General features: G+C 45.7%; 1 protein-coding gene across 1 annotated transcript; it reads right to left on the bottom strand.

Annotated features, from left to right (window-relative positions):
- Positions 1 to 647: 647 nt before the first annotated feature.
- On the bottom strand, positions 648 to 1,580 carry LOC132380708 (C3a anaphylatoxin chemotactic receptor-like). The gene has a single exon (XM_059949696.1). The coding sequence runs from the start codon at positions 1,578 to 1,580 to the stop codon at positions 648 to 650; it is 933 nt and encodes a 310-aa protein (XP_059805679.1).
- Between the last annotated feature and the right edge of the window lie 9,552 nt (positions 1,581 to 11,132).

The raw sequence follows: 11,132 nt of genomic DNA, 5'->3' as shown, positions 1-11,132 counted from the left end.
GGAAATGAATGCTCATGCCGTCAAGTTCTAATGGAAGGAAATGGAATATAAGCTGTTGTTCCTCCAACCTGAGTGTGGCCTCATCTCGACAGAGCAGGAGCCAAGGATTGTTATATTGGACTGGAAATTGGGCCGGCACCAAGAGAGCGGAGATCTAATAGAGTTTTGGAAGGTTATGAAATGTACAGACAGAGAGTATATTTTCCCCAAGGTTGAAATGTCAAACACCAAAGTGCATGCATTTAGGAGGGGAGGGCGTAATTCCAAAGGATATGCGAGGTGCAAATAGTTTATACAAAGAGTGGTTGGTGCTTTGTGTTGCGCAGACTGGGTTGGTGGTAAGGACAGATAGTTTAGAGACTTTTAAGAGATATTTATATCAGTAAATTGAGCTTAATGGAAGTATATCGACATTGCGTAGGCAGAGGGGATTAGATTAATTGGCTTTTTAACTTAGTGATTTAATTGATCCGGTACTTTTAAACCGAATGGCCTCTCCCTGTGCTATACCTTTCTAAACTCTATCTTGTAAAAGTGCCGAATAAGCCCGCAGAAAAGTCACAAGCTCTGATCTTACTTGCAACCAACTGTCGACTGTGGCTGTGTTTAGGATATCTTGGTCAACGGAGGGTTGACGAGGTTTTCCGTCAGACTATCATATCTGAGTTGGGATTGCGGTTCTGAGTCTCACCCTGTATCTCTTGTTCGGCGAAGGCTAGCTGGAGCGAGGCAAACAGGGAGCGCTTGAAGACCTGACGGAAGTCGCTACCGGCGAAGACGTAGACAAGAGGGTTGAGGGCGCTGTTGAATGAGGCCAGGGCTTGAAATAGCATGATCCAGTCGGGAAGATCAAATCCGATTTGTGCGATGTTGCAGATACTAACTGGGAGCCAGCAGATCACAAAGGCGGCGACAGCTGTCATGAGCAGGCGTATGGGCTTCCTGGACTTAGCGAACCTGTCTCCGTGCAGCCTCCAGCCAACGATGGTGTAACAAGTGATCATAATCACAAAGGGGGGAACGAAGCTGAAGGCAGCCAAAATCCTCAGTGCATCATCACCAGCAAGAAGGAAGAATGCAAGCAGGCTCATGACAGTGGCTATCACCCAGACCACGAAGCAGTTCACACGTACCCATGCGAGTTTCAGATGTTGCTGGAACCAGATGGGCCGATTAACAGCCAGGCAGCGATAGATGCTGATCAGACATAACAGATATCTGCTGGCTAAAGCGTATAGGTACATAATTGATGTCAACAATGACGAAAGGGTATTCTCACCGTCCCCAGAGCCGAGCACGGAGACGTATAACATTTGCAGGGGGAGACACAGGCAAAACAACAGGTCAGCCGCAGCCAGGTTCAGGAAGCACACAGTGTGGACATTCCTCTTCATTTTGAAACCCGTCACCCAGATGACAGCTCCGTTGCCCGTGAGGCCGAGTAGGACGGTGAGCGTGAATATGGCCATTGATATGACAGAAGGTGCTCTCCACTCCATCTTGAATCTGCTGGCCGTAGCATTGCTGTGGTTGTGATTCCCAGTGAGCATCGAGTTATGCACTCCCTCGGAGAGCGACATTGTCGGGTCTGGTGGTGGAAAAATTGTGGAAGTTAGAATTGGAATAAAGAATTGAGCGAAAAGCTATTGAGGAGGGAACGAAGAAGGAAGGGGGCCACACGGAACAGAAACATAATATGCCAATGAAGGTGGACTAAGTTTGCTGCACCGCAGAGACCACAACCTTCTTTCAATACTTACCTCTAGACCCTGACCGGCCAGAACTGTCAAACACCGTGTGGTGGTTGCCCCTGTTTTAGCCTCCCCCAGTAAAACAATGTCACACGGAGGTGTTACCTATGAATGGTATCCACCCGAACACTGCTGTTCTGTGGATCCTGGATCAGAGTCTGCAGCCAGGAGAATGTTTCACTGAACTCAAGTGATCAGGTTGCTACAGCCACTAATACTGGTCCCCGTGACCGTGTGGGTTTGCTCCGGGTACTCCAGTTTTCTCAACGTTCCACAGACGTACTAGTTATGAGGTTATTTGTCATTGTAAAATATCTTCTGATAAAGCTACGGTTAAATAGGTTGGTTGCTGGGCGGTGCGGGCTCGTTGGGCAGAAAATGACTGTGCCACGTGAGTCTCTAAATACAGTATGTGCCTGAAACGTTTGCAGAGTATTGCTGAATGCGGAGGAATACAGCACAGAAATATTAGACAATAGACAATAGACAATAGGTGCAGAAGTAGACTATTCGGCCCCTCGAGTCTGCAACGCCATTCTGAGATCATGGCTGATTAATCACTATCAATACCCAATCACTACCTTGTCCCCATATCCCTTGATTCCCCTATCCATCAGATATCTATCTAGCTCCTTCTTGAAAGCATCAAGAGAATTGGCCTCCACCGTCTTCCGAGGCAGTGCATTCCACACCTCCACAACTCTCTGGGAGAAGAAGCTCTTCCTCAACTCTTTTAAATAACTGACCTCTTATTCTCAATCCATACTGGACTCTCCCAACATCTGGAGCATATTTCCTGCCTCAATCCTATCAAATCCTTTAATTATCCTAAACGTTTCAATCAGATCCCCTCTCAATCTCCTCAATTCCAGCGTGTACAAGCCCAATCTCTCCAATCTCTCTGCGTAAGACAGCCCTGCCATCCTAGGAATCATCCTAGTGAATCTACGCTGCACTTCCTCAATTGCCAGAATGTCCTTCCTTAAACCTGGAGACCAAAACTGCACACAATATTCCAGGTTTGGTCTCACCAGGGCCATGCACAAATGCAAAAGGACATCCTTGCTCTTGTACTCAATTCCCCTTGTAACAAAGGCCAACATTCCATTTGCCCTCTTCACTGCCTGTTGCACTTGCTCATTCACCTTCGTTGACTGGTGAACTAGGACTCCGAGGTCTCTTTGCATTTCTCCCTTACCTAACTCTACACCTTTCAGACAATACTCTGCCCTCTTGTTCCTGCTTCCAAAGTGGATAACTTCACATTTATTCACATTGAATGACATCTGCCAAGTATCTGCCCACTCACCAAGCCTATCCAAGTCTCCCTGTATTCTCCTAACGTCCTCTTCGCATGTCACACTGCCACCCATTTTACTATCGTCAGCAAACTTGCTGATATAATTTTCAATGCCCTCATCTAAATCGTTGACATTAATCGTAAAGAGCTGTGGTCCCAATACAGGCCCTGTGGTACCCCACTAGTCATCTCCAGCCAGTCCGAGAAACACCCATTCACTGCTACCCTTTGCTTTCTATCTGCCAACCAGTTTTCTATCCATGTTGAAACCCTGCCCCCAATGCAATGAGCTCTGATTTTACTCACCAATCTCCTATGTGGCACCTTATCGAATGCCTTCTGAAAATGTAGGTACACAACATCCACTGGCTTACCCTCGTCTAACATCCTTGTTACACCCTCAAAAAACTCCAACAGATTAGTCAAGCATGATTTGCCCTTGGTAAATCCATGCTGGTTCGGCCTAATCCTATTTCTGCCATCAAGATGTGACACTATTTCGTCCTTAATAATGGACTCAAGCATCTTCCCCACGACTGACGTTAGGCTAACGGGACGATGGTTCTCCGTTTTCTCCATCCCTCCCTTCTTGAAAAGTGGGATAACATTAGCCACTCTCCAATCTTCAGGAACTGATCCTGAATCTAAGGAACATTGGAAAATGATTACCAATGCATCCGCAATTTCCTGAGCCACCTCTTTTAGAAACCTCGGATGCAGACCATCTGGACCCGGGGATTTATTAGCCTTCAGTCCTACCAGTCTACTCATCACAGTTTCTTTCCTAATGTCAATCTGTCTCAATTCCTCTGATATCTTATGACCTTGTGCCATCCATACATCTGGGAGATTGCTTGTGTCCTCCATGGTGAAGATAGATCTAAAGTACGCATTGAATTCTGTTGCCATTTCCCTGTTTCCCATAACAATTTCTCCCAATTCATTGTTCAAGGGGCCAACGTTGTTCTTAACTATCTTCTTTCTCTTCACATAGCTAAAAAAGCTTTTGCTATCCCCTTTTATATTCCTGGCTAGACTGAACTCATACCTGATTTTTTATCTCCGCATTGCTTTTTTCGTTAAGATCTGCTGTTCCTTAAAACTTTCCCAATCATCTGTATTCCCACTCATCTTAGCCCTGTCATACTTCATTTTCTTTAATGCTATGCAATCTCTGACTTCCTTTGTCAACCACAGTGGCCCCTTCTCCCTATTTGAATCCTTCCTTCTCATTGGAATGAACTGCTTTTGCATCTTTTGTATTATCCCCAAGAATATCTGCCACTGCTGATCCATTGTCTTTCCTGCCAGGCCAACCGCCCATTTAACTTTGGCTAGCTCTTCCCTCATGGCCCCTTAGTCTCCTTTATTTAATTGCAACACTGACACCTCTGATCTGCCCTTATCCCTCTCAAATTGTAGATAAAAACTTACCATGTTATGATCACTATTTCCTAATGGCTCCTTTACTTCAAGATCACTTATCAATTCCTGTTCATTACACATCACCAAGTCCAAAATAGCCTCGTTCCTGGTTGGCTCAAGCACAAGCTGTTCCAAAAGTACATCCCTTAGACACTCCACAAACTTCCTATCCTGGGGTCCAGCACCTACCTGATTCGCCCAGTTCGACTGCATGTTGAAATCTCCCATAACGACCTCATTACCTTTAGCACATGCCAATGTTAACTCCCTAATCAACTTGTACCCAATATCCACGCTACTGTTTGGGGGCCTGTACACAACACCCATTAGGGTCTTTTTACCCTTACTGTTCCTCAGCTCAATCAACACAGACTCTACTTCCCCTGTTCCCAAGTCACCTCTTGCTAAGGACTGAATCTCATTCCTCACCAACAGGGCCACCCCAACCCTTCTTCCCATATTTCTGTCTCTACGATAGCACGTATACCCTGGTGCACTCAATTCCCAGGTCTGATCCCCTTGCAGCCATGTCTCCGTTATCCCTACTATATCGTAGTTCCCCATTTTGATCTGAGCTTCAAGCTCATCTGTCTTATTTCTGACACTACGCACATTCAAGTATAGAATTCTTAGCCCATTCCTCCTCTCTTTGAACTCCTTGAACTTCCATCGGGCTAATTGCACCCTGAATTTTGATGTCCTTCTCAAGATCACCCAAACCTTCTACACATTTAACCCCACAATATTCCACAATATTAGGCCGAAACAACTAAATTATTAGTCACATGGCCAATATATGAATCGCGTCTGACGACACAATGTCCAATTCCCTCACAGTCATGTGGCCAACCAAATGTCTCTTAAAAACGTCAACGTATCTGCTACTACCACCACCTCTGGCGGCCCATTCCTGCTGGTTACGTCTCCTGTGATCTTACCCCTTCTCAACTTAAACAAACTTCCTGGGCATTTCAACCCTGGAAAAAAGATTCTGCCAGTCAACTCTATCTCTGCCTCTCATAACCTTATAAACTACTTCTACACGGACAAACAAGTTGGATGAACTCAGCAGGTTGGGCAGCATCCTTTGAAATGAACAGTCAACGTTTAGGGCAGAGACCCTTGGTCAGGACTGAAGGAGGGGCAGGGGCCCTATAAAGAAGGTGGGGGGAGGGTGGGAAACCAATCAGAGAAAAGATCAAGGGTGGGGGACGGGGAAGCAGGGAGGAATTAGGCAGGAGAGGTGTAGAAGGAATCTAAGGGGAAAGCACTATGGGTAGTAGAAGAAGGCAGAATTATGAGAGAGGTGATTGGCAGCTAGAAGAGGAGACAGAGTGAAAGTGTGATGGGGGAAGGGAGAGGGAGGGGGTTACCGAAAGATGGAGAATTCGATGTTCATACCAAGGGGTTGGAGACTACATGAGGTGTTGCTCCTCCAACCCGAGTTTGCCCTCATCATGGCAGTAGAGGAGGCCATGTATGGACATATCCGAATGGGAATGTGGAGCAGAGTTGAAGTGGATGGCAACCGGGAGATCCTGTCTATTGTGGCGGACGGCGTGGAGGTGCTCGACAAAGCTAACCCCAATCTGTGTCGGGTCTCGGCGATGTAGAGAAGGCCGCAGCGGCATTACCGGGTGCAATAGATTACCCCAAAAAACTCACCAGTGAAGTGCTGCCACAACTGGATGAACTGTTTGGGGCCCTGAGTGGTGGTAAGAGAGGAGGTGTAGGGACAGGTGTAGCATTTGTGCTTGCAGGGATAAGTACCAGGTGGGAGATCTGTGGGGAGGGAAGTGTGGATCAGGCAGTCGCGGAGGGAATGGTCCCTGCAAAAAGCGGAGAGGGGTAGAGAGGGAAAGATATCCTTAGTGGCGGGGTCCTGTCGAAGATGGCAGAAGTTGCGAAGGATAATATACTAGATCCAGAGGCTGGTGGGGTGGTAAATGAGGACAAGAGGAACATTGTCACTGTTGTGCTGACGGGAGGATGTGGTGAGGGCCGAAGTGCGGGAAATGGAGGAGATGCGGGTGAGCGCATCATTGATGATGGCAGAAGGGAAACCACGATTTCTAAAGAAAGAGGACATTTGAGATGTCCTGGAACAGAAATCCTCATCCTGGGAGCACATGCGGTGGAGACGGAGGAAGTGACAATAGGGAATAGCATTTTTACATTTGTGTGAAAAGGTATAATCTAGGGAGTTGTGAGAGTCAGTGGGTTTATAGAAGACGTCAGTGGATCGTCTATCTCCAGAGATGGACACCGAGAGTTCGAGAAAGAGGAGAGAAGTGTCCGAGATGAACCAAGTGAATTTGAGGGCTGGGTGAAAGTTAGAGGCAAAGTGGATGAAATTGACGAGCTCAGCATGCGTGCAGGAAGCAGCACTAATGTCGTCGTCAATGTAGCGAAGGAAAAGTTGTTGAGCAGTACCAGTATAAACTGCTGCTACCACTTCTCCACTCCTACCATTATTAGAATTAGCAATGATATTGCTGCAAGTACATTGTAGAAAGATCCCCTTGTTCGAGTTGGCCATGTCTACGATTTTCTGAATTACACCAATAATTTCTGCAACCCTTTTAAACTGTGACTCTGTATGTCTCATATATTCATGTTCCTGCATAAATATCTCAGAAACGTAGTTATTGGATATGATGTTTGCCATTCAAGCAGCCACGTTGAAGATGTCAACTGCTTCTAGACGAAATGACAGCGTAGTGATTGGCATAACTCTGCTGCAGTGCCAACGAACCGAGTTCATTTCACACCACTGTCTGGAGGGAGTTGAGAAGTTGTCCCCGAGAATGCATGGGTTTACATAGAAACATAGAACCCTACAGCACAATACAGGCCCTTTGGCCCACAAAGCTCTGCCGAAGATGTCCCTACCTTACAACTTAGTAGGCTTACCTACAGTCCTCTATTTTACTGAGCTCTGTGTACTTATCTAAAAGCCACTTAAAAGACCCTAACGTATCCGCCTCCACAACTGTTGCCGGCAGCTCATTCCACGCACTCACCACTCTCTGAGTAAAGAACTTACCCCTGACATCTCTCTACCTACTCCTCAGCAACTTTAACCTGTGCCATCTTGTTGCAACCATTTCTACCCTGGGAACAATGACTCTGACTATTCACACGGCCAATGCTTCTCCATCTTGTACACCTCTATCAGGTCACCTCTCATCCTCCTTAGGTCCAAGGAGAAAATGCCAAGTTCAGTCAACCTATTCTCATAAGGCATGCTCCGCAAGCCATGCAACGTCCTTGTAAACCTCATCTGCAACCTTTCTAAGCCTTTTACATTCTTCCTGTAGTGTGGCGACTAGAACTGAACTGAGCACAGTACTTCAAGTAGGGTCTCACCATGGTCCTATATAGCTGCAGCACTACCTCTCAGCTACTAAAATCAATTCCACGATTGATGAAGGCCAATACATCATACGCCTTCTCAACCACAGAGCCATGTTGCGCAGACTCTTTGAGCTTCCACTGGACTCGGACCCCAAGATTACTCTGATCCTGCACAATACCAGGAGTCTTACCATTAATACTATATTCTGCCATCATATCTGACCTACGAAAATGAACCAATTCGCACTTATCTGGGTTGAACTCCACGCAACCGCCACTTCTCAGACCTATTTTGCATTCTTTCAACGACCCGCTGTAAGCTCCTTATAGCCCTACACACTATCCATAACAACCTCAAACCTTTGTGTCATCAAAATTCTTACTAACCCATCCCTCCACTTCCTCATCCAGTTTATTCATAAAAATCACGAAGAACAAGGGTCCAAGAACAGATCCCTGAGTCACTCCGCTGGTGACCGACCACCATGCAGAATATGGTCCGTTTGCAACCACACTTTGCCTTCTGCGGACAAAGAAGTTCTGGATCCAGAAAGCAAAGTCCATTTGGATCCCATGCCTCCCTACTTTCTCACTAAGCCTTGCATGGGGTACCTTATCAAATGTCTTGCTGAAATCCATATACACTACATCTCTTGTTCTTCCTTCATCAATGTATTTAGTCACGTCCTGAAAAATGTCAATCAGTCTCGTAAGGCACAACCTGCCCTTTACAAAGCCTTGCTGACAACACCCCCCAATTTTTCATATACCCTCTCTCTCAGGATCTTCTCCATCAACTTACCAACCACTGGTGTAGGAATCACTGGTCTGTGACTTCCTGGGCTACTTCTACTCCCTTTCTTAAATAAACGATAATATCCGCAACCCTCCAAATCCTCGGGAAGCTACTCCGGACCTCATTGGTGAGGCACAGATAATCGCCAGAGGCTCAGCAATCTCTTCCCTGGCCTCCCACAGTAGCTTGGTCCCAGTCACTTATCCAACTTGACGCTTTCCAAAAGCTCCAGCATATCCTCTTTCTTAATATCTACATGCTCAAGCTTTTCAGTCTGCTGCAAGTCTTCACCTAGAACTTTTTCCATAGTGAATACAGAAGTATTCATTAAGTACCTCTGCTATTTCCTCTGCTTCCATACACGCTCTCCCACTGTCACATTTGATCGGTCCTATTCTTTCATGTGTTATCCACTTGCTCTTCACATATTTGTAGAAAGCATTTGGGTTTTCCTTAATTCTTCCCGCCTTCTCATAGCCCTTTCTGACTCTCCTAACGTCCATCCTAGTAGCCTTATAATCGTCTAGATCTCTAACATTACCTAGCTCCTTCTGCACCTCAGTTTCTCTAATGGACTGTTATGGCCTCTGACCGTTATGGTTTCAAACTGGGCGAATTATCTCTGTCATGGGTAATCCTAGTTTAAAACGGGGTCCGGAATAGACCCTATGAACTGGGCTGCTATTAAGAAAGATAGAGAGAAGGAGGCGTCCAGCGCAATGAGAGAAAAAGGCAGAAACTGGTCGAAAGATTGATGTTATTCTTTCTCTGCAAATCGATTACCTTCCCCTGATCTGTCACTTGCCTGCTTGTAAATTTCCTGAAAAAAACAGGAAGGCGGAGCAGGTTGACGGACAGCAGTGTCCAACATGTGGTGATAAAAATCAGGTCCGCTGTTGCACAGGGAGACGCACCATTACACACAATGTTAGGACACTGGACGAGCTTTGTTTCACGCATAGGAAGGGGGGGGGGGTTTGAAGGATCGATTAGGGGAATCGGTCTGTGGCTCACAGTGTGAAAAATGGGCGACTGGTGGGGAATTATTCCTGTGTCCATCCTTGCCTTGGTGATAATTCCGCCACTGAAGAACGGTCGTACGTATCATTGTCATAGTCGGTGAATACAACAGGACTTCAGAAGGTAACGGGAAGATCGACAGCATCACCTCTCACCTCTCTCGCTCACTCCAACGTTTGTTACTGCTTTTCAGGAGGCTTTAAACTAATGTGGCAAGTGGATGGGAACAAGTGCAGAGAGACAATGGGGTATAAAATGAGGGTAGAAGCAAAAAGTGGTAAGTTGAAAAGTAAAAGTGGCAGGCAGGCAAAGCCAGGGCAAAAAGCAAAAAGAGCCACTTTTCAACATAATTGTATAAGGGCAAAGAGTGTTGTAAAAACAAGCCTGAAGGCTTTATGTGTCAATGCGAGGAGCATTCGTAACAAGGTGGATGAATTGAATGTACAGATAGTCATTAATGAATGTGATATAGTTGGGATGACAGAGACATGACTCCAGGGTGACAAAGGATGGGAGCTCAACATCACGGGATATACAATATTCAGGAGGGATAGACAGGAAAGAAAAGGAGGTGGGGTAGGATTGCTGGTTAGTGAGGAGATTAACGCAATAGAAAGGAAGGACATTAGCCTGGAGGATGTGGAATCGATATGGTTAGAGCTGCATATCACTAAGGGGCAGAAAACGCTAGTGGGAGTTGTGTACAGGCCACCTAACAGTAGTAGTGATGTTGGGGATGGCATTAAACAAGAAATTAGAAATGCGTGCAATAAAGGAACAGTAGTTATAATTGGTAACTTCAATATACATACAGATTGGGTGAACCAAATTGGTAAGGGTGCTGAGGAAGAGGATTTCTTGGAATGTATGCGGGATGATTTTCTGAAGCAACATGTCGAGGAACCAACTAGAGAGCAGACCATTCTAGATTGGGTATTGAGCAATGAGGAAGGGTTAGTTAGCAATCTTGTCGTGCGTGGCCATTTGGGTAAGAGTGACCATAATATGGTGGAATTCTTCATTAAGATGGACGGTGACATAGTTAATTCAGAAACAAAGGTTCTGAACTTAAAGAAGGGTAACTTTGAAGGTATGAGACGTGAATTAGCTAAGATAGACTGGCAAATGATGCTTAAAGGGTTGACGGTGGATATGCAATGGCAAGCATTTAATGATCGAATGGATGAACTGGAACAATTGTTCATCCCAGTTTGGCAAAAGAATAACCCAGGAAAGGTGGTGCACACGTAGCTGTCAAGGGAAGTTAGGGATAGTATCAAGTCCAAAGAAGAAACATATAAATTAGATAAAATAAAGCCGCACACCTGAGAGTTGTGAAAAATTCAGAGACCAGCAGAGGAGGACAAAGGGCTTAATTAGGAAAGGGAAAAAAGATTATGAGAGAAAGCTGGCAGGGAACATAAAAACTGACTGTAAAAGCTTTTATAGATACGTGAAAAGAAAAAGATTGGTCAGGACAAAT

Source organism: Hypanus sabinus, chromosome 24 (assembly GCF_030144855.1).
Source record: "Hypanus sabinus isolate sHypSab1 chromosome 24, sHypSab1.hap1, whole genome shotgun sequence".
NCBI lineage: Eukaryota > Metazoa > Chordata > Chondrichthyes > Myliobatiformes > Dasyatidae > Hypanus > Hypanus sabinus.
This window is presented reverse-complemented; position numbering and strand designations above follow the sequence as displayed.

Bases quoted from the DNA above. Each gene is read 5' to 3' on its own strand.
- LOC132380708 (XM_059949696.1), bottom strand. From the start codon at position 1,580: ATGTCGCTCTCCGAGGGAGTGCATAACTCGATGCTCACTGGGAATCAC.